This window comes from Pristis pectinata, chromosome 22, assembly GCF_009764475.1.
Source record: "Pristis pectinata isolate sPriPec2 chromosome 22, sPriPec2.1.pri, whole genome shotgun sequence".
Lineage (NCBI taxonomy): Eukaryota > Metazoa > Chordata > Chondrichthyes > Rhinopristiformes > Pristidae > Pristis > Pristis pectinata.
The window spans coordinates 8,796,236-8,820,743 of NC_067426.1; the positions used below are offsets into that span (position 1 = coordinate 8,796,236).

The 24,508-nt window shown below is 40.5% G+C and overlaps 1 protein-coding gene across 3 annotated transcripts in view; it reads right to left on the bottom strand.

Annotated features, from left to right (window-relative positions):
- Positions 1-286: 286 nt before the first annotated feature.
- The window catches only part of themis2 (thymocyte selection associated family member 2), a 74,174-nt gene continuing 49,952 nt past the window's right edge, over positions 287-24,508 (bottom strand). For 2 of the 3 annotated variants that reach the window (XM_052036465.1, XM_052036463.1), the window contains 3 exons: positions 19,764-19,923; positions 12,389-12,613; positions 287-1,290 (listed from right to left, as the gene is read on the bottom strand). In XM_052036465.1, the coding sequence (XP_051892425.1) occupies positions 12,414-12,613; positions 19,764-19,923 (360 nt within the window). In that variant the 3' untranslated portion in view covers positions 287-1,290; positions 12,389-12,413. The remainder of the gene's footprint in view (positions 1,291-12,388; positions 12,614-19,763; positions 19,924-24,508) is intronic. The other variant, XM_052036464.1, reaches the window with a different exon arrangement.

A 24,508-nucleotide genomic window follows, 5' to 3' on the forward strand; every position in this document is an offset into this window, starting at 1 on the left:
CCCTATCTATGTTCTCCTCTATCTAGGTTGTTCTATCTAGAGAGGCTAGATAGTTTGTGTCTGTATTTCTTGGAGTTAAGAAGAATCAGGGGTTATCATATTCAAAAATATAAGATCCTAAGGGGGCTTGACAAGGTCAAATGCTTCCACTAGTAAAAGTGGACCGTTTAAACAAAGTGTTGATTACCGATTCTGTGGCATAAGACTTCATTAAAATTTGTAACTGTGGTCAGAGTACAGCACTGAACCTTTTTGTTTAAAACAGCCTTTATTGACAGTTATGGATTACTGGTTATTTAGTACCAGCCATACAAGATTGTACTAAAATCCCTGAGGGATATCTCTCCTTCACACAAAAAAACCCGAAAATATTGCTGTTTTCCTGGTTATTTCATACATACATACTTCCTGCTGGATTTCAGTGAAAACAAAATGAATTACAAATATGTGGATTGTACTGCCTGAAGAGAATGGCGATGGAAACTAAATCAAAAGAGCTAGCACAGACATGGGGAAAAATGCAGAGATATATTACAAAATGCTCTATCTTTGTCTTTTGAATCAACGTTACAAGTCTTTCCACCTGATGACGAAGGACCAGTGCCATCCATGTTTCTTTTAACTATCTTTCAAAATTAAGATTAATGATGTATTTTACAAAGTATTCCTCTCACTCATGCCTTTTCCTAATCTGAGAAGAGAAATGGCAGAATTGCTTTCCTTTTAAACTGTACCATTACCAAGACAGTGTGGAGGCAAAGTCTCATCTTCACCTAAGAACACCTTGCATCATATTGTGTGGCACAATCATGGGATGGAACAGGCCTGGTAGCTCATAACTGGGCATCCATGCATCCATAAAGCACTGTGGACTATCAAGAGTAGGAGATGTATACACTATCACAACCCGAAACCTCAGGACTCAGACTATCCCTCAGTCTACTGTTACAATCTGGGCAGGGAATCAACCCTGAAGGGCATGACTAAAACCTGGTGTCAGGTTGGTAAAGCACAAAACAGGATGTGATAAGCTTCCCTGTTTTATTACCATACATCTTGCAGCACATATATTTTGATATGAATAGAGTTGACATAGTCGAAATATGGACGTTTATAGCTCTGGAAGTGAAAGTTGTTGTCTTCTTTGCTCCATCTTCAAAAGATGTCTTTCTAAATCATTATTTATCATATATTTTGGACTCAATAATTTCTTGTATTAATGGCACTAAGCTGGATGTTAGCTGGGTGCAGTTTCCTCAGCAAGCTGTTCATCCTCCACTCCTTGAGCATCTACAAAGGAATAAAGATAATTCTCCATTTTTAAAGTGAACTATTTAAATATCGACCCAGATTGCAAATGCAATAGTTTATCTTAAAACACAGTTTATAATCCTATTAGTCATTCTGATGTCAGCTGAAAGCTATTGTGACATTGATCAATTTTTGATTTCTCTTTTCTCAACTTTAATTCTGACATGAGCTATGATAGGTCAGAGTGGATTTGGTGTTTTATATTTAACAAGATTTAGCAAGTTGTGACTCCTTGTTACCTTCTAAACTGGAATAGCAAGTCACTCAGTTCAGGAAACAATTTCAGATGGACACCAAATTCTTGCCTTGCCAATGACATCCATGGCCCATGAATGAAGAATAAAAAGTATAAAATTACGAGGATGTTTTGGAAGTTGCTTAAGTACCTAATTCAAATAAATAGTTATGGAATAAGAATTACTCCATTTTGGTGTGCTTTACAGATAATCAAACAGTCAATAATTTGGGAGATCTATGTAGACACAGAGATGCAAGAATAACCAGGCAACATTAATGGGTGATAACATCATTGACCTTGTACTACTCATCATACAAAAGAAGGGAACACTTTTAAAATGCATGTTAAAATACTTCCTGAACGAGTAGGCCACCAGCCTAGTAGCAAATGTTCTTAATTTGGTTTGGGGAAATAATAAAATGATAATTTGAATAGGTTCCTATTTTGTAACTAATGGAATAACTTGGCTCAAGGCGTGGCTAGTATTGGAGTACAAATCTGCAGTACTGCAGCTAGGACATTGCTTACTCAGCCTTTTCTAGATTCAGTGGTCTCAAACAATTATGTGGAGTGAATTGAATTGCCTGAACATTGGCTACTGCAATAGTCAGAACCTCAGAAGAAAGCCAAGATGATCACCTGATATCTTTATTCAAGAATGTTTTATCAGCTGTAGGGAGATTTAGTGGCTTTATTCATCAAGGTTTAACCTTTCCAATGATCTTGATCTCCGACACCTATACTTGAGTTTCATTAATGCATTAACAGATGCCGAAGATTTCTTTCAGTTTCACAGGATGATGATGACGATTGCTGGCAGCTTCATCATGAATATAACCATGAAATGTGGAGAAATACATTGTAGACTGACAAAAGAAAAAAACTGCTAGGAAACTTAATGAGAAATCTCAATTGTTAGGGGGTTAAAAGAAAACTAGAAATTAGTGTAGCCTTTGGGGTACTTTATATTATTCTCTAATATTTTATGTTTGATAAAGTGCTAGAAAAAGAGTGGGGAGCAGTTTTACTAAAAGATCATAACAGCATGGCTAGTTTTGAAGTGCAATGGAGACACAAGAGACTGTAGATGCTGGAATCTGGAGCAACAACAATCTGCAGGAGGAACTCAGTGGGTCAAACAGCATCTGAGGGAGGAAAGGAATTGTCGAAATTTCGGGTTAAATCCTTCATCAGGATTCTGATCCTGCTTGATCCGCTGAGTTCTTCCAACAGATTGTTTGTTGTCTGAAGTACAAATCTTTGGTACTGCAGCTGACAAAGCATTTGTTTTATCCATTGCTCTCTGACTTTATATCATGCAGAATAAATCAGATTGTCTAAATACTGGCTTCTGCGGTAGTTGGGACCTCGGGAGGAAGCCAAAATGATTATTTAATGTCTTTATGAACGTAGAAAAAAAATTAACTACATTTGGATAAATAGTTTATGCTTTGCTGATCACCAAAGGATCATAGATTGGATAATCAATGTATACATGCGTTGAGAGATGCAAGGATAATAAGACAACACAAAGGATGATAGCATCAACAACCTTGAAGAATTTTTGATTAATATTAGGGAACACATGTTAGAATGCCTGTTGGACTGTTTCCTGAATTAGTCAGCTACTAGCATATTGAAGTGGTCAGTACATGGACATAGTCTGAGGAGTTACGAAGTTACAGAGCATGGTGTAAGACAAAGATGCACTTCTATCCCGCCAAATAAGTCAGATCAAGTTTGTGCGTAAGAGTATGAGATAAGAGTTAAAGCCCCTGTAAGGAATATGATAATTGGAGATAGCTCGCCAGCACCAAATACCATTACCTTAGCAACCAATGACTTAGCTGAATAAAAGGATAGTTTAAGCATGAAGGCACCAGACTCTGATAAAAGGCAGGATCTCTAAGCACAAAATGATAAGGCAGGGACATTGATGTAAGAAGATGAACACATGCCTTCCCATCTTGAGTTTGTCAAAAAGTGATGATGAAAGCCTATGTGTTGGTGAGGATATTTTAGTTTACCTCTAAATAAGTATAGAAATGCCATGCAATGCACAATTAGAGTGAGGGAATCTGTGAACTTAAAGTGAATGGTTACTCTTTTCAATTGTCGAGGTGAAAGATGGATTGAATTTCTGTTTGACTTGAGAAGAGGCTTAGAGCGATACTTGCACTCCTTAATAACAGGACAGGAGTGTTAATGAGACACTTGAAGAAGAGTCATGGATGAAGAAGGTGTATATAATGACTTCTGGAAGAGTTCTCAGATATGAAGTAGATAATATGGCAATGACATGTTAATTGAAATCTGTAGAGTACTCTGTAACTCCTGTGAGTGTAACCTGGTGAAATATAGCCACATATAATGTGACAGGGATCCCACTTATCAAGGAAAGTGGGGTAATATTACGATAAGAGTGGTGCAATTATATGAGGTGGGACACGAAAATGTATCTGCAATTCTCAATCTAACACATATTGGATTACTGAATGCTGCTATAAGCAGGTAGTCGCAAAGTACCAAAAATTAGCATGTATAGCCCTCCAGTGGATGCTGCAGGGATGCAAACCAAGTAACCTGATCCAGCACCTGCCAAACTTATGGCAGAAGGATGCTTGGTCAAATGAGACATGGTCTTGAATGGGTAAAAGCAACAAAGACCCAGGGTGAATCTAAGTGTATACCTGCTGAAAGGCCTAACTTGGATTCACACGTTGGTACACAGCTGTGTGACTCATGATGTACAATATAGGGCTGGGTTTGCAGATTCCAACAATGACTAAGGATATCTTACCATTGCTATAATACAGAACAGCCAATGTAGGTAACTCTGGACTCCCATACTGTCAAGAAAATGATGTTATGAGGGCACTTTTTCTAATAGTGTGTTGACAGACTGGGCTAGTGACAATCTGCTCACACCTGGTGGGAGAGGGGAGCCTGCTTTGTGTGGCTCCAAACAGACCAGTGTATGTGGTGGAAATCAGTCCATCCAATTTCGAACTTACTCATGCCACTTAAAGGAGAGATGAAGAATATTGTTTCAGTATTAGAGGAACTCAGTTCTTAAATGTTGGAATGACATTTAGAAAATTGTCTGATCAATTTGCTTGAATTTTCCAGAGGTAACAAAATATATTGATAAAGGCTGTGCAGTAATTGTAGTCTACTTGAATTTCAGTAAGGCATTTGAAAAGGTCCCACATGGGAAACTGATCCAAAAGGGTAGAGCTTATGGAACCTGAGTCACGTTGGCAAATTGGATTCAAAATTGACTTGGTAATAGGAGGCAGAGGATGATGATGGAAGGCATCCCACATCCCACATCCTCTTGCAGGATGTGGGAAATCAGGGAGACCTCAAGTGTCCCTGATGACTACACTGGCGAGAAGTGCACCTGGCTGCAGATCCTTGCAGACCGTGTTAGGAAATGAGCTGGAGCTGGATGAACTCCAGCTCATTCAGGAGGCTGAGGGATTAATAGAGAGGATTTACAGGGAAGCAGTCACACATAGGTCGTAGGATGCAGGTAGCTGGGTGACCGTCAGGAGAGGGAAAGGAAATAGGCAGTCAGTGCAGGGTACCCCTGTGCCCATTCCCCTCAATAAAAAGTATACTGCTATGGATACTCCTGGGGTTGGGTGGGGGGGGGGGGGTGTGGCACTAACTCTGTGGCTCAGAAGGGAAGTGGGGAGAAGAGGAAAGCGATAGTGATAGGGGATTTATAGGAAGGAAGGAAGAAAGGAAGGAAACTAAAAAGCAGGACCTCAAGAGTAGTAATCTCTGGATTGCTGCCTGTGTGGAAGATATGGCAGATGAATGCATGGCTGAAGAGTTGGTGCAGGGGGCAGGGTTTCAGATTTGTGGATCATTGGGATCTCTTCTGGGAGAGGTATGACCTGTGCAAGAGGGATGGGTTACACCTGAACTCGGGAGGGACCAATGTCCTTGTGGGCAGGTTTGCTAGAGCTGTTGTGGACGGTTTAAACTAGGTTGGCAGGGGGATGGGAACCAGAGTGTTAAGTCAGATGATGGAGCAGTTGGTGTAAAGGTAGATGCAATGTGCAGAGACACTGTGAGGAAGGATAGGCAGTGGATAGGCTATAAATGCAGTCAGTTGATGGGTTGAAATGTGTTTACTTTAATGCGAGAAGTATTAAGAATAAGTGTGATGAACTTAGAGCATGGATCAGTACATGGAATTACGATGTTGTGGCCATTACAGAGACTTGGTTTTCACAAGGGCAGGAGTGGCTGCTTGATGTTCCAGGGTTTAAATATTTCAAGAGGGATAGGGAGGAAGGTAAAAGAGGGAGGGAGGTAAAAGGGGAGGGGGTGGGAGTGACATTGCTAATCAGGGATAGTATCACAGCAGCACAAATGGAGGATGCCATGGAGAGATCGTCTACTGAATCAGTGTGGGTGGAAGTCAGAAACAGGAAAGGAGCAATCACTTTATTGGGAATATTATATAGGCCCCCCAGTAGCAACCGGGACACTGAGGAGCAGATAAGTTGGCTGATTTTGGAAAGGTGCAAAAATAATGGGGTTGTTGTCATGGGTGACTTCAACTTCCCTAATATTGATTGGCATCTCCTTAGTGCAAAAGGCTTAGATGGGGCAGAATTTGTTAGGTGTGTCCAGGAAGGATTCCTGACACAGTATGTGGACAGTCTGACTAGAGGAGAGCCCACACTGGATCTAGTACTAGGCAATGAACTTGGTCAGGTGACAGACCTTTCAGTGAGTGAGCATTTTGGAGATAGTGACCATACCTCCCTGACCTTTAGCATAGCCATGGACAAGGATAGGAGTAGACGATATGGGAGGGCTAATTTGATGGTATTAGGCAGGAATTTGGAAGTGTTAACTGGGAACAGATGTTCTCAGGGAAATGTACAGCAGAGATGTGGTGGTTGTTTAGGGACCACTTGCATGGTGTTCTGGATAGGTTTGTCCCACTGAGAAAGGGAAAAGATGGTAGGGTTTAGGAACCATGGTTGACAAGAGAGGTGGAACATCTAGTCAAGAGAAAGAAGGAAGTATATTTAAGGTTTAGGAAGCAAAAATCAGACAGGGCTCTTGAGAGTTCTAAGGTAGTCAGGAAGGAGCTTAAGAAGGGAGAGCTAGAAGGGGACATGAAAATGCCTTGGTGAGTAGGATTAAGGAAAATCCCAAGGCGTTTCACATGTATGTGAAGAACAGGAGGATGACTGGAGTGAGGGTAGGACTGCTCAGGGATAAAGGGGGAAACATGTGCCTGGGGGCAGAGCTGTTAGGGGAGGTCCTTAATGAATACTTTGCTTCAGTGTTTACCAGGGAGAGGGACTTAGATAAATGTGAGGTCAGCATAGAACAGGCCAATGTGCTGGAACATGTTGAGTTTAAGAAAGAGGCAGTGTTGGAGCTTCTTAAAGACATTAGGATAGATAAATCCCCGGGGCTGGATGGGATATACCTTAGTTAACCACAGGAAGTGAGGGAAGGGATTGCTGGGGTGTTGACAATGATCTTTGTGTCTCCCTGGCCACAGGAGTGGTACCAGAGGATTGGAGGATGGCAAATGTTGTTCCAATGTTCAAGAAAAGTAATAGGGATAATCTTGGGAATAATAGACCTGTCAGTGGTGGGCAAACCATTGGAGAGTATTCATAGGGAAAGGATTTATTAGCATTTGGAGAAGCATAGTCTTATTAGGGATAGTGGTGGGCAAACCATTGGAGAGTATTCATAGGGAAAGGATTTATTAGCATTTGGAGAAGCATAGTCTTATTAGGGATAGGGCAGGTCGTGCCTCACGAACCTAATTGAGTTTCTCGAGGAGGTGACAAAACAGATTGATGAAGGTAGAGCAGTGGATGTGGTGTACATGGATTTTAGTAAGGCGTTTGACAAGGCTCATCCAGAAAGTCATGAGGCATAGGATCTGTGGAAACTTGACTGCATGGATTCGGAATTGGCTTGCCCACAGAAGGCAGAGGGTGGTAGTAGATGGAGCATATTCTGCCTGGAGGTCAGTAACTAGTGGTGTTCTGCCGGGATCTGTTCTGGGACCCCTGCTCTTTGTGATTTTTATAAATGATTTGGATGAGGAAGTGGAAGGGTGGGTTAGTAAGTTTGCAGATTACATGAAGTTTGGTGGTGTTGTGGATTGTGTAGAAGGTTGTCGTTGGTTACAACGGGATATCGACAGGATGCAGACATGGATGGCTAAGTGGCAGATGGAGTTCAATCCAGAGAAGTGTGAAGTGATACACTTTGGAAGATCAAATTTGAAGGCAGAGTACAAGGTTAATGGCAGGATTCTTGGCAATGTGGAGGAACAGAGGTATCTTGGGGTCCAAGTCCATAGATCCCTCAAAGTTGCTGTGCAAGTTGATAGGGTTGTTAAGAAGGCATATGGTGTGTTGGCCTTCATTAGTCGGGGGATTGAGTTCAAGAGTCATGAGGTAGTGTTGCAGCTCTATAAAACTCTGGTTAGACCACACTTAGACCACAACTCTGGTTGCCTCATTATAGGAAGAATGTGGAAGCTTTGGAGAGGGTGCAGGGGAGATTTACCAGGATGCTGCCTGGATTAGAGAATATGTCTTATGAGGAGAAGTTGAGCAAGCTAGGGCTTTTCTCTTTGGAGCATAGGAGGATGAGAGGAGGCTTGATTGAGGTGTATAAGCTTACGAGCGGCATAGACAGAGTGGACAGCCAGCACCTTTTTCCCAGGGTGGCAATGGCTAATACCAGAGGACATCCATTTAAGGCGAGTGGAGGAAGGTTTAGGGGAGATGTCAGAGGTAGTTTCTTTTATGCAGAGAGTGGTGGGTGTCTGGAACGCACTGCTGGGGTGGTGGTAAAGGCTGATACAATAGGGACATTTAAGAGACTCCTAAATAGGCATATGGATGTAAGAAAAATGGAGGGTTACGGGCTATGTAGGAGGGAAGATCACATAGATCACGTATCACGTAGATGCCATGGCCAAGAAAGCTCACCAGCACCTCTACTTCCTCAGGAGGCTAAAGAAATTTGGTTTGTCCCCTTTGACTCTCACCAACTTTTACTGATGCACCACAGAAAGCATCCTATCTGGATGTATCACCGCTTGGTACGGCAACTGCTCTGCCCAGGACCGCAAGAAACTGCAGAGAGTTGTGGACACAGCCCAGCGCATCACGGACACCAGCCCCCCCCCCTCCTTGGACTCTGTCTTTACCTCTCGTTGTCTTGGTGAAGCAGCCAGCATAATCAAAGACCCCACCCACCCGGGACATTTTCTCTTCTCTCCTCTTCCATCGGGTAGAAGATACAGGTGCCTGAAGGCACGTACCACCAGACTTGAGGACAGCTTCTACCCCACTGTGATAAGACTATTGAACGGTTCCTTTATACAATGAGATGGACTATGACCTCACGATCTACCTTGTTGTGACCTTGCACCTTATTGTACTGTACTTTCTCTGTAGCTGTGACACTTTACTCTGTACTGTTACTGTTTTACCTGTACTACATCAATGCACTTTGTACTACTCAATGTAACTGCACTGCACTGTGTAATGAATTGACCTGTACGATCGGTTTGTAAGACAAGCTTTTCACTGTACCTCGGTACAAGTGACAATAATAAACCAATACCAAGAGTTAGATTGATCATGGAGTAGGTTCATCTAGGTTGGCACAACATCATGGGCCAAAGGGCCCGTGCTGTGCTGTACTGTTTTATGTTCTATGTTACTTTTGTGATTGGAAGACTGATCAGTGGTGTATCAGTGCTAGGACCCTTACTCTTTGTTATGTACATTTGAATATGAATGTAGGCGGTATGATTAGTAAGTCTGCAGATGACATAAAAATTGGTGGTGTTACTGATGATGAGGAAGGGAGTGTTAGGTTACAGGATGATATTGATCAACTGGTAAGATGGTCAGAGAAATCGCAGATGGAATTTATTTCTGATAATTGTGAGGTGATGCACTTTGGGAGGACTAATAAGGGTAGGACATATACAATGAATGGTTGGGGCCCTGGAGAGTACTGAGGATGCATGGGACTTTGGTGTCCAAATCCAAAAATTCCTGAATGTGACAGCATAAGTAGACGGTGCAGAGGAGATTCAGCAGGATGTTGCCTGGGATGGAGGACTCAGTTAAGAGGGGAGACTGGATAGATTTGGGTTTGTTTTCCTTGGATACCTGATAGACATATACAAGATTTTAAGCGACATAGTTAGGGTAGATAGTAGGTAACTTTTCCCCATAGCAGAGATGTCTGAATCTAGAGGGCATCATTTTAGCATAAAGGGTAAGAGGTTTGAGGGAATGAGAAGGGTGATTGGAATCTGGAACACAGTGCCTGAGTCGGTGTTGGAAGCAGGTACTCTTACAATAATTAAGAACTGCCTAGTTGAGTATTTGAATAGCCAAGGCATTGGAGGCTGCAGACGATGTGTAGGTAAATGGAATTAGTATGGATGGGTGCTTGATGGCCAGCATAAATATGATGGGCTAAAATACTATATGATTTTATAAATCATGACACTTTGGGGTGAAATAGATAGGATCCTGAGGGTAGAACCAATACAGTCCCAAATACGGAATTGTGGTCTTGAAGATGTTTCCCTTTTCTCTAAATGTGTATAAAAATGCCATGCTTTGTACAATTAGAGAAAGAGTATATGGACTGCACTGGTAATATGAACAGGTTCCACTCCCTCCTTGAAGTGAAATATCGATTGAATAAATCTGTTTCTGTTTGACCTGAGAATGGGCAGTGTGAGTGATTCTCTTGCTCCACAATATTACATGGCAAATTTTCTTGATTTGGTTTTGGGGGAATTTCAAAATTTCTGTATTCCCTTAGGGGTTTACATGAAAGAATGGTGTTCTGCATACAATAAATTCAAAGTAACTTGAGAAAAGATAGTCAAACAAAAGCAAGTAAGATCATGAATGCAGGAAGAGTTCATGGAAGTATAAAAGGTAAATCAGTTTTTTTTAATTCATTTAAAGAATGTGTTTAGCAAGAACGGGATTTATTGCCAATTCCCAACTGCCCGTGAAAAGTCTAGTGAGTTTCTGCCTTGAGCCAATGCAGTCCTTCTGGTGATAGTACTTGCACTGTTGTATGGTAAAGAGTTCCAGGATTTAGATGCAGCGACTTCAACCAGTGGAGCATTTGGGAAGGTGCCATGAGAAGGGAAGTGGGCATGGATGGAGATGGAATAGGGAGATAGGGAATTGCAGAATTCCCCTTCTTCGGAATACTGAGAGTGGAGGGGAAGATATTTCTTGTGGTGGCATTACATTGAAGGTGGCAGAAATTACAAAGGATAATCCAGAAGACATAGAGTCTGGTGTGGTGGAAGACAAGCATACTTTAACAAGTATAACTGGTTTTATCAGTTAACAAAATTTAATAATTTTGATCTTCATCATGAATCAGTATTTCTTTGGGCTGATCTATATGCATGCATTAACAAGTTATTTTACATTTCACGGGACAAAAAGTTATATGCTAAAACTTTGGTGCTGCTAATCACAGTGTATTTTCTTGAACAATATTTTTAATTTGAATTTGTTATTATGTACTTGGCATAAATGAGAAGGATGTTTAATGTTCTTTTGTTAATTTCATCTGATCTTTGTGACTTTTTGGTGAATGAATTTTTAATGAATTGTGTGAAAGTAAAGATTTCTCCATTTTCCACGTCTTCCTTCTTTTGGTAATAGTCACTGCAAGATGTAGCAATTCATCCAGCAACATGGGGCAATTTGCAATTCATAGAGCCCTGCTTCTTACTGCAATTTGCTGAACAAGTTATCTATTAAACCAGCCATTACTTTGTCAGCAAATTCTAGCCCCTTTTAAAATAAATCTTTGTACACTTAGCCAGTTGGTAAAAGAATTGTCATCAAGTATTTACTTGTCTTTATGGTTTTGTCTCTGATCAGCCACTCAATTCAGTTATGTCAAGGATAGAGTCTGATTTTTCATTCCATGCTTTTCCCATCTCTGGCATGCACTTAACCCTATCATAACTTTGAAATGCAATACTTTGTTGCATTAAAACTCCTCTATTACTCAGTTTTTAATGCTACCCCTAAATTTCACCTGCAAGTACTAATACTTTTAAAAGTCAAATTGATTTGTATAAAGTATTACCTTATTTTGACCACATTGCTGAATGGATGATGACTTTCAGCATAACAATAAACATTCATTTCCTTCCATAACACTGATGCACAGTGGATACCTTCTACCAAATGCACTACAGTTACTTTTCTAGGCTACTTTGACAGCATCTCCCAAACTCACAACTCCAAACACCAAGAAGAACAAGGGATTTAAGTGCAATGGATCACCACCACCTTCAAGTTCCCATCCAAATTGCAGACCCTCCTGACTTGGATATATATTCACTATTACTTCATTGTCACTGTGTCTAAATCCTGGAACTTCTTCCCCGCAATATTATGTAGCATTCCAAGAAGGTGGCTCATCACCACCTTCTCATGGATAATTAGGGATGGGTGATAAATGCTGGTCAAGCCAGCAGTGCCCTGGTTCTGAAAAACGAATAACAACATTAAAAGATAACTATGGCGTGTATTTGGATATATTTTCCTCTAGATATTCAGCATCACTGGAAACAGAAAGAGATTTTGGCTCAACAATTTTTTTTCTGTCACAAATTAAGTAAAATTAGACAACTAAGCCTCCTTTGGCTTCCTCTACCAAATCAGATGGAATTTATGAAATATTAGTTTCTCTTTCCCAGTTATCCATGGTTCTTTACATCCAAGTACAAATTATTCTTTATGCACTATTAAGTTCACTCACCCCTAGGTTGTTCATTTTCCAAAAACTATGGTGTCCACATTCTCATTGCTTGTAAAGCCATTAGGGTGACTCCTTCGACCTGTTCATAGTCATGATCACTGTCAACGTTTGACTCCTCTGTCATTTTGGTGGAGGGACTCCATGCTCTTCTATCATATAAAGCCTTTGGGGCAACTTCTTTCACTTGTTCATAATCATGGTCATCATCACAGGTTAACTTCTCTACTATTTCATTGGAAGGAAATGGATAAGAAAATGTTACACTTTTAGAACATTAAGAAACAATTGTACATGATCAGAGTATCCTGAATGGCCATAAATTGTCTGCACTATTCTCGGTGTTGAATTACTTTGCTAATGCTCTCATACATAAAGGATCAAACTATATGTTGACCACATTTCTGCATGAAGATCATCTTGACAGCAGTCCTAAATTTACATTTCACGGGTTTGAACCTGTTCTCCTTTCATGCTTGCGTTTGAACAGCATGCCACGTCTATTTTATACTGTTTGCTATCTTAAACGGTTCTGTATGTTCAATTTCTTTTCTGTTCTGAAAGCTCAGGTTTCTCCAGTTTCTTTCCAGCTCCTTGGTTCCAGAAATAGATCACATAGCTATAATCTACACTGTCTCCAATTATCTGTTACCTCCATGATAGGCTCAGGCACTATGTGAAGACACAGTTCGACTAGAATGCTAAGAGTATTCTCCTTGGACTTGTGTGCTGTGTTAAGCCATATAATTTGACATACAATTTGTTCTTTTGGTTGATTGTTCCTCCACAGTGATTACTTGTACTGACTCTACTAGAACCTCATTTTTACTTCAGCCAAAAATGTTCATGGAGTATGTATCTTGCTCATTTCTTTTCTTTCTCTTCCCAATTGTTTACTTGGTTTAATTGGTCTTATCATTCATAGATTGAGCTTCCCTTGTGTTAATTGTCCTCATTTAATGCTTATTTTCTGGCAAAAGTACTTGAATTACATTCCTAACATTTACCTTAAAAGTAAATACCTGTAAGAGGTATATGTGTTCACTGATTGCTAGATCATTGAGTCATAGAGTTAAACAGCATTGAAAGAGGCCCTTCAGCCCAACTTGTTCATGCCAACCAAGTTGCCTGTATTTGGCCCATATCTCTCTAAACCTTTTCTATCCATGTACCTGTCCAAATGTCTTTTAAACATTGTAATTGTACTTGCCTTTACTATTTCCACTGGCAGCTAATTCCACATACCCACTACCTTCTGTGTGGAAAAAGTTGCCCCTCATGTCCCCTTTGATTTTTTTTCCCCTCTCACCTAAAATCTATGCCCTCTAGTTATAGACTCCCCTCTCCTGGGAAAAAGATTGTGACCATTCACCTTGCCACTCATGATTTTAGATACCTCAATAAGGTCACCCCTCAGCCTCCTATGTTCTAGGGACAAAAATCCCAGCCTATCAAGTCTCTTCTAATAACTCATGCCCTCCAGACCCAGTAACATCCTTGTGCATCTTTTCTGCACCCTCTCCAGCTTAATGGCATCCTTCCTATAGCTTGGCAATGAGTTCTGCACACAATACTCCAAGTGTGATCTCACCAACATCTTGTACAGTTGTAACATGATGTCCCAACTCTTGTACTCAATGCCCTCTCTGACAAAGACAAGTGTGCCAAATGCTGTCTTCACCACCCTGTCTATCTGTGTAGCCGCTTTTAGGGAACTATGTACTTGTACTCCTAGCAATTTCTGAGGCACAGGTGCAGCTGGCAAAGATAGAGGCTGAACGAGAGCAAAAGAGATTAGAGGCCGAACAAGAGGAAAAGAGATTAGAGGCTGGTCTCTCTCTCCCTTCTCTCTCTCTTTCTTCTTCTTCTTCCAACCTCTTCAACAACGACATTATGTCCTTTATCTTCTATTGACGTAAGCACGCCCCACACACACATACACACACACTCTCTATCTTAAAGGGACTTTCACTGAGTCCGTAACAGTTCACTCTGTTCTACAACACAGACTAAATAAGAATAAGGAGAGTAAGTAGGATAATCTAATCCATAAATCTGTCTGATTAGTCCTCAATTTGAATTTTCAGGTTAGTTTCAGATCAGTTTCAGATTAGACTAAATTAGTCTTCAGTATGAATTTTGGGAAGGGAAAGGCAAATGCTAATGAAACTGTGAAAACGATAAAATTTTACACTCCTTATTAGAAATAGAAGTCAAACCACCATCAGGGCAAGAGCCATTGAGCAGGACATGAGGATCTCCTATTTTACCTGCAGCTGTATAAGAACTTCTGTGGAAAAATAACCAAGAAGCTAGCAGGTAAGAGAAAGTTTGACGCAGTGCCTTTATGGAAGTTGGGATATCCCAAAGACACTACAACTGGTAAATACTTTTAAAGTATACTGACTGTTCTAATGTAGGAATTGTGGCAGCCAATTTGGACTCCTCAATGAAGTACATTAGCAGGCTATTTGCTTTTGGTCTTGGCTAAGGACATTGCCCAGGACATTGGCAAATCTCCCCTGTTCTTTAAATTGTGTTTTTGATATCTATTAACCATTTGAGAGAATAAATGGAGTCTTGGAACAACCTGTCATCTGAAGACATCTTCAACATGCGGCACTCTCAGTACTGCTATCTTGGATTACATGATCAAAACTCTAGATTAGGGCATGAACCCATAATTCTGATCAAGATACAACTGTGCTAATACTGAGCTAAGTGTGATACTCTGATCTCAAATGACAATGAATATTAATTGAGATAGGTGTATGTCCTTCAGTGACTTGGAGATCCTGAGTGCTAACCTAACTGATATAATTGAAAACAAAAGGGCCTCACATGTCACTCAGTTTGATCAACTGGGTGACGTGTTTTGAAAGTAAGATAATGTTTTGATCGACCTTATGGTTCATCTTGTAACATTCACACTGGAAGATGCATAGCATGTGGAGCTTCATTTTTACTTTGTGTAGAATTATTAAAAAGACCAAAAGAATGTTGAAGTAGAATAAAGTGGCAGAATAGAAAATGGTGCTGTAATGCCTGTACGGAATTCTGGTTGGGCCCAGTATGGAGTTCTAAATTTAGCTGGATATTTTCTTGCAGGAGTGACGTTATTGGCCTTGGTAGATATCTGGGATTCTGCTGGAGCTAAAAGGGGGTAAATTATGAGGATAGTTTTCACAAACCAAGTTGGTCACCCCTTGCATATAGAAGATTAAGGGCTGATTGTGATGTTTAGGTTGGTGACAGGATACAATAGGGAGAAACCCAACCAGTAGGTAACCCTACCAATGAAAACATAACCTTTAAACCGGGTAATCAGGTAGCACTTCCTCACAGGCAGAGTGAAAATTAGGAGCACTTCTCCAAAACGTTTACAATTAACATTTGGTTAGTTGTAAATTTCAAAACTGGCATTGATAGATCGTTGTTAGGCAAGGTTATTAAAGTACTAAAGGTTATGGAATGAAGTAGATCCAGATGAAAAGCAGACCAAACGTGTTCTCATTAAATGGCAGAGCAGACTCAAGGTTCAAAGACCCCACCCACCCGGGTCATTCTCTCTTCTCCCCTCTCCCATCAGGCAGAAGATACTTGGAGCCTGAGGGCACATACCACCAGGCTCAAGGACAGCTTCTATCCCACCATTATAAGACTATTGAATGAGTCCCTTATACGATGAGATGGACTCTTGACCTCACAATCTACCTTGTTATGACCTTGCACCTTATCATCTACCTGTAATGCACTTCCCTGTAGCTGTGACACTTTACTCTGTGTTCTGTTATTATTTTTACCCTGTACTAACTCAATGCACTGTGTAATGAATTAATCTATACAAATAATATGCAAGACAAGTTTTTCACTGTACCTCAGTACAAGTGACGATAATAAACCAATACCTATACCAATAACAAATGACCTGTTCCTGTTGCAGTGTTCATTTCTCTGAAAAAGAGTTTTCTCAAACTTGGTGGCAGTATTTCGTTCTCAGTGACAATGTTGGGCTTTGAGCACACAAGGGCTCTCTTAATAAAAGAACAAGAAAGCTGTTTGGCTGTACAGAATGAGTTCTAACAAACTGTTGCACAGCAAACAGGTCATTCTTATCTAGACTTTATGAATGAACAGTTGAATGAATTTAGTGGATGAAATCCTTTCTAACCATAATTGGCAAATGGGGCGTATTTTATAATCATAGAGAGATTATTATGTAATTTGTGCCACAGTAGGTGTATGCTTTGAATGAGATTTCTATTACCTCCTCAATTTATATTAAATTAATTTAATAAATAGAATAAGTCATTTTTTCTAGCCTATCAAAATTTGGTTGTATTTGCCTATTAGAGTCATAGAGTTGTACAGCACAGAAGCAGGCCCTTCAGCCTCCCATGTCCAAGCCAACCTTTTTGCTCATCTACACTAACTCTATTTGCCTGCATTAGATCCATATCCTTGCATGCTTTGCCAATTTAAGTCCCTGCCTAAATGTATCTTAAAATCTGACTCCACCACCATCTCTGTCGGCAAGTTCCACATATCAATGACTCTGTGTATAAAGACACTATCCCCTCAAATCCCCTTGAAAACATCTTCCTCTCACCTTAAGCCTATGTCCTCTTGTTTTTGATTCCACTACCATGGAAAAGGATTCTGACTATCTTCCGTCTCTACGTCTCTTATAATTTTTAAAAACTCTATCAGGTCACCCCTCATCCTCCTTCACTCCAGGGAAAACAAGCCCAACCCATCTAATCTTTCCCCATAACTAAGTCCTCCAATCCAGGCAACATCCAAGTTAATCTCCTTTGCACTTTCTCCAGCACAACAACTTCCTTCAAATAATGTGGAAATCAAAACTGCATCTAATACTCCAAGTGTGATCTAACCAGTGTTTTGTGAAGTTGCAACACAACATCACAAATTTTATATTCTATGCCCTGACCCATGAAGGCAAGCATACCATATGCCTTCTTCTCTACCCTTTCCATCTATATTGCCACTTTCAGGGAGCAATGGACTTGAACCCCAATATCCTTCTGTTCATCAACATTCCTTAGTTTCCCACTATTTACTGTATATGCCCAACCCCCATTTGACTTCACAAAATGCTTCACCTTTTGCTCAAATTTGATCTGCCAGTGCCGCCCAGCTTTCCATGTGATCTATCCTGCTAGAGCCTAAGCCATAGACAACCTTCCTCGCTGTCCACAACACCACCAATTTTTGTTATTGTGTTTATTGTTGACAGATTTCAATTCTGAGTCTTTAATTTCTCACTCATTTGATGGTATGTTTAGAATGCTGGTTACACCGCAAGTAATGGCTGCACAGACAGAAAGCCAGTGGGTGCCTACCAGGCAGAGAAGTAGTTGTAGGCAGGTAGTGCAGGCGCCCCCTGTGGCCATCCCCCTCTCAAACAGATATACTGTGTTGGATACTGCTGGGGATGGCCTCTCAGGAAAGCAACAACTATCAAGTTTTTGCTCCAAAGTTGGCTCTGCTATGTAAATTGGGAGCAGCTGTTTGCCAGTAAATCTACAGATGACAAATGGGAGTATTTTAAAAGTGAAATATTTTGAGTTTAGGGCCAAAATATTCCCATAAGAGTAAAGGGTAAGTCCACATAAATCTGTATTTTACAAGTAAGAGGGTAAGCAGGGAAGAGAGGGGACCAAAGGGGTAATCTGTACATAGAGCCATACAATGTGGGTGACTTTCATCTGTATTTACTAAGGGTAAAGACATTGTAGTTGGAGATTTCAGTTGGAACAATGAAATTCTACAACATGTTAAGATTAAAAAGGAGGTATTAGATGTCTTAGCAGACATAAAGTGGATACATCAAAGGGTCTGATGAGATGTTTCCCAAGCTCTTATGCAAAGGAAGGGAGGAAATTGCTGGGTTCCTGAAAAAGATGTTTAAATCTTTGCTGGCCACAGGTCAGTTCCAGATGAGTGGAATGCAGCTAATGAAGTACCTTTAGTCAAGAAGAGCAGCATGGATAAACGTGGTAATTATAGGCCAATTAGTCAAATGCCAATAAATTTCTGGAAAAAATTCTGAGGGACAGGATTGATTTACAGGTGGAAATGCAAGGATGCAACAGGGATAATGAGCACAGATCTGTTAGTGGGAGATTGTATCGGACTACTTAATTGAGGCTTTTGAAGAGATAACTATATACCGATGAGGGCAGTGCTGTTAATATGATTCATATGGACTTCAGTAAAGCCTTTGAAAAGATCCCACTGGGAAGGCTGTTCCAAAAGGTTGGAGACCATGTGTGTTGGCAAGTTGGATCTTAAAGAATGATATTGATCAGCAGGTAAATTGGGCAGGGTAATGGCATATAGAAGTGTGAGGTGATGCATTTTGGGAGATCTCACAGTGATAGGACATATACCATAAATGGTAGGGCCCTAGGAAGTATTGAGGAGCAAAGGATCTTGGTATAGAAGTCCAAAGATCCCTGAAAATGGCAGCACTGATAAATAGGGTGGTGAAGAAGGCATATGGGATGCTTACATTCATTAGCCAGGACATAGAATATAAATGCACAGGGGTGCATTTATACAACTTCCTAAAACATTGATTAGTCCACAGTTGGGATATTATGTGCAGTTCTGGTTGCCACACTATATGAAGGATGTGATTGCACTTGACAGGGTGCAGAAGAGATTCACAAGGATGTTGCCTGGGATGGATTGTTTTGGTTATGGAGAGAGACTGAATATCTGGGTTTGTTTTCCTTGGAGTGTAGGAGGCTGAGGGAAACATGATAGAGGTATACAGAATTATGAGAGGCATAGATAGGGTATATAGTAAGAAACTTTTTCCCAGGCAAAAGTGTCCAAGACCAGAGAGCATCAGTTTAAGATGAGGAGTAAGATGTTTAGAGCGTATCTGAGGAAACATTTTTTCAGCGAGAGACTGGTTGCAATCTGGAATGCACTGTCTGAGTCAGTGGTGGAGGCAGGTACTCCCACATCAGTGAAGCAACATCTGGATGAATACTTAAATTGCTAAGGCATAGTGGGCTGGGGACCAAGTGCTGGTAAATGGGATTAGTGTAGATAGATAACTGATGGCCACATAGATGTGGTGGGCCGAAGGGCTTGTTTCTGTGCTGTATGACCCTATGACTGTTATTATACAGTGGACAAAGTCTTGATAAGCAATGGCTGCCACAAGTGACAATTAGTCATTGCCATCACAAGTTAACACAGAAATTTATCAATAAACAATTTATGCAGTCAGCAAGTGAATGACTGTGAATGAATCAGGTTAGTATTAATTTGCTCTGCATAGCAGGCAAAACAGCAATCTTTTCCCAAATGAACCCAATAAAAGTATTATTTTTCAGCTTACCTTCAGGAAGTTTAGGAGTTTTCTTTTTTTTCCTTTTTTGGGACTTTGCATATTCATTTGGAGTAGCTTCTGTATGTTGCTTGGAAAAGAGTTTTCCTGAGGTTGGTGGCAATGCTTTGGTCTCGGCGACGATGGTAGATTTTGGGCATATACTTGCTCTCTTTAGTAAAATAAATAAGCTGTTTACAGAGCCATCTCCATGCTATGTTCATTTTTTTTACACTTCCCTCATTTCACTGCATACCTAAAATTCCTGCTTCGGCCTGACGTATAGTTCTACATGCACTTATTGCTCCTGAAGTACCTTAACCCAAACTTGGTTTTTTGCTATAGGCTATGTGTATGTACTCACTTGTGGATAACTCAATCAAACTGCACACCTGTATATTTCATTAGGGGCCACTTGAGAGTAAAGAAGGCAAGAGGGCTTGGCTCATTTTCACCTTCGCAATCTTGCTGTGACTTGGTTTATTCTAAGGTCTTAATTGTTGCCTCAGCATGAGTCACTTCCCTCTGGACACACTAGGAATTAAAAGGCCTGTGGTTTAATCTTACAGCAGATGTAACCATTAGGCCATAGGTGAGCATGATTTCCTGCCTACTGAAAAAATAAGTAACCATGGCACCCTTATGTATTCTCAGTTCATCAGAACTTTTAACAATCCCAAAGCAAAATGGAAGCACTTTAAATCCTATTCACTTTGTTGAAAAGATCATCTAAATTAGTACTCATAGCTTCATTTTCTGGGCTCAGTTTGACAATACATTATTTTCCAGTGTTATGTATTGTTCACATTACACATTGCCAATTCACGATAGCATCATAACATTTAAATTACAATCTTTTATAGGTAGAAAAATCATGACATTTAAATATTCACTCACACATCAGTGAGTCTGTCAGTGAGTTGAACATTTCTTTCCTGCACCTGCACATTTTTCTTTTCCTTCACAATCACCAATTCAAAATCTTGTACCTAACGGCTCTGTGACATGGACTGCCACAGGGATTGAATGTTTTTGAAGGCAGAAGCTCAACACCATCACCTCAAGAAGAATTAGGATGAGTATTACATGCTGACTTTGTTAGTGACACCTGAATCTCACAAGTGAATTAAAAGAAAAAATGCTTTACAAACTCTTGTACCTTTTTGAGAGATTTGGTGTTAAAATACATGAAGGATTTAAAGTTTTGGTGCTTGCCCACTAAACAATACAAAAAAATTTAGGCTGATTCATTTGGATGGAAGTGAATTTTCAATAAGTTGATAAGTAGTAATTACTGTAAAATAACGTATCTACTGAAAATTTACTGTTACAACTCTGTCGTCTTATTCCTTTAGAATTCATTTATTAATATCTTACAAGGAAATGTAAAATAATGTAATTTTAAATAATTTTAATCCCATTTCCTTTTTCTTACTTTATTTCATTAACTGAATTTTTATTGAGTTAAGTATTTGAATTTATACCTCCTGGTTTACTCTATGCATGTTAGTGAGGAGTCTTCAGTCTAAACTTGCTATCATATTGGATCTAGCCCATCCACTGCACTAAGTACTGCAGGTACGGAAGACTAAGTGGCAAACAGGCCTCTGGACCTGAGGTTTGGTCCCCTGGATGCCCTAATGACCTTTTGACAGCTTTCTGATATCAAAGGTCTTTGAACTATGGTGGTTGAAGGGACTTATTCAGGCTGGAGACCTGCGAGTAGTGGTGTTCTGTAGGAATCTGTGCTGGGACCTCTGCTGTTTGTGATGTACATAAATGACCTGGATGAGTATATTGATGGATGGGTTAGTAAGTTTGCAGACGATACCAAGATTGGTGGAGTTGTGAATAGTGTAGAAGACTGGCGACGGACACAGCGTGACACAGCGTGGGCAGAGAAATGGCAGATGGAGTTTAACCAGGATAAATGTGATAAAGACCCTTAACAGTGTTGAAGAGCAGAGAGAACTTTGGGTACAAGTTTTATGTCTACCTGTGTAGCCATTGAAAGTGGCTACACAGGTAGACATAAGAAGGCTTATGGAATGCTTGCATTTATTAATCGGGGTATTGAGTATAGGAGTCAAGAAGTTATGATGCATCTCTATAGAACTCTGGTTAGGCCACATTTAGAGTATTGCAAGCAATTCTGGTCACCTCACTAGGGGAAGGATGTCAAGGCTTTAGAGAGGGTGCAGAAGAGGTTTACCAGGATGCTGCCTGGATTAGAGGGCATGTGCTATCAGGAGAGGCTGGACAAACTTGGGCTCTTTTCTCTGGAGCGGCAGAGGCTGAGGGGTGATCTGTTGGAAGTTTATTAGGGGCATAGATAGGGTGGACAAGCAATATCTGTTTCCATTATTGAGAGATCCAATACCAGAGGGCATGCATTTAAGGTGAGAGGGGGTAGGTTCAGAACAGATGTGAGGGGTACATTTTTTTTTACTGAGAGAGTGGTAGGTGCCTGAAATGCATTGACTGATAGGGTGGTGGAGGCAAATTCATTGGGCGCTTTTAAGATGGGCTTGGATGAGCACATGAATGAGATGAAAATAGAGGGATATGGGCATTCTGTAGGTAGGAGGGAATAGCTATGTCAGCACAACATTGTGGGCCAAAGGGCCTGTTCTGTGCTGTACTGTTCTATGTTCTCTATGTTCTATTTGTAAATGAATATGACAACCATAAGCACTTAAAAACCACTCCAATGGGTGCAATTTAAAAAATTATTAGGAAGTAAATAAATTAAAACACCTTAAAATCCTAGAGTTAGTTAAAAGTATTAATATAAAGAAAAATAAACATACCACAAATGAACAGAGTTGCATTGCTGATATAAAGTGTCCTAAAGCTGAGGTGGTGGGGGTGGGGGGAAGAGCAGGGGGTAGAGGGAAGGTGGGGAGACCCATACATTTTGCATCTGACCTCCAGCTCACCTCTGACTTAGTATTTCAATGCACGGCGCAGAAGTCAGTGACAAGCTAACCAGCAAAGGGACATAGCTGGTAGTTTCATAGGTAAATTGCTGGGCACAGATGACATAGCAACATAGAACATTAAAGTAGGCCAGTTCAGCCATCCAATATGATCATGGCTGTTCCTCTATTTCAATTTCATATTCTCTCTCTCTCTCTCTCTCTCTCTCCCCCTCTCCGTACCTCATGGTGCATTTTGAATCTAGAAATCTATCTATTTCCTTCATATTTATGTTCAGCATGGAATCCAGATGTATTCAGTGGTAGAGAATTCTATAGATTCACCACCCTGCAAATGAAAAATGTGTCTTCAACTCAGTCCCTAATGTTTTACACCATATTGTGCAACTGTAGCCTCTCACTCTGGACCCTCCAGCCAGGGGAAATAAACTTCTCACATCCAATCTGTCCAGCCCTATCAAAATTTTGGTATATTTCAAAGTCATTTCCCCACACCCCCACACCCCAACTACAGTTTAAAAGAATAACTGTAGTGAATATAGGCCTATTTCAGTAATCTCTCTCCATATGACTGTTCAGTCATCCCAGGATCAGACTAGTGAAACTTTGTTTCACTCCCTCTATGGCAAGTACAAGTTCAAATTCAAGTTTATTGTTGTCATTGGCATACACACGTAGGTAAAAGTGCCATGAAAACTAGCTTTTTGCAGCAGCAGCACAGTACATTACAAGACAAGAACAAACATAAGTTAACATGAATTTAAATTGACATAAACTATAAGTACATACATATGTATATATGTTTTCTTGGGTAAGGAGACAAAAGCTCCACATGATACTCGAGGCACAGTCTCACCAAGGCCCTTTATAATTGTAGCAAGCTATCCTTACTCCTGTACTCAAAATCTCTTGTAATGAAGGCTAGTACACCATTTGCCTTTTTATCTGCTTGCTGTGCCTATGTATTTGCTTTCAGTGACTGGTATACACTAAGTATACACTGGTACCCCAGTAAGTCCCACCCTGCAGTATGCTGATTTGTTATAGCACTCTTGGACCTCCAGTCCAAACACTTACAGGTACATCTTCCTGGTATTTTGAAAAAAGACATTGACATGATCTATGTGTTGCTGTACTGGGAAACTGGTGTGAAACTCTGGCCTCCACTGGTGCTCCCATTACAAAGAATCATCCATGGCTGACAGTAGAAGGACTGCCCATGAGAACTGGTGTTGGTAGGCTGGAGCAAGTGATGGAGCCATGCAATGCTGAGATACAGCATTCAGGACTGTACCCAATGGCTGACACAATGAGTATGAGCCATTGCTTAGTATTAGCAACAGCTGCTCCATGTCTTGACAGACTGCTCAGATCCTATTCTCTCCTCATCACCTTCTTTCTTTGGCTGCATCACTCTTCCCAAATCTGAGATCTCTCTATAGTAACTAGCATCTGTGGGAAGAGAAACAGTCAACCTGATTTCACCCTATCAGAGATATTCCCCTCCCCCACCCTCCCTGTACCTTTACAAATTTCTTTTGTTTTCTTTTCAGTTCTTATGAAGGGTCTTCAACCTGAAACATTGACTCTCACTTCCCACAGATGCAGCCTGGCCTGCTGAGTATTTCCAGCAATTTCTGTTTTTGTTTTAAGACTTGTGTGGGACTTCATCAAAGAACATAGAACACTACAGCACAGTACAGGCCCTTCGGCCCACAATATTGTGCCGACATTTTATCCTGCTCTAAGATCTATCTAATCCTTCCCTCCCACATAGCCCCCTATTTTTCTATCATTCATGTGCCTACCTAGGAGTCT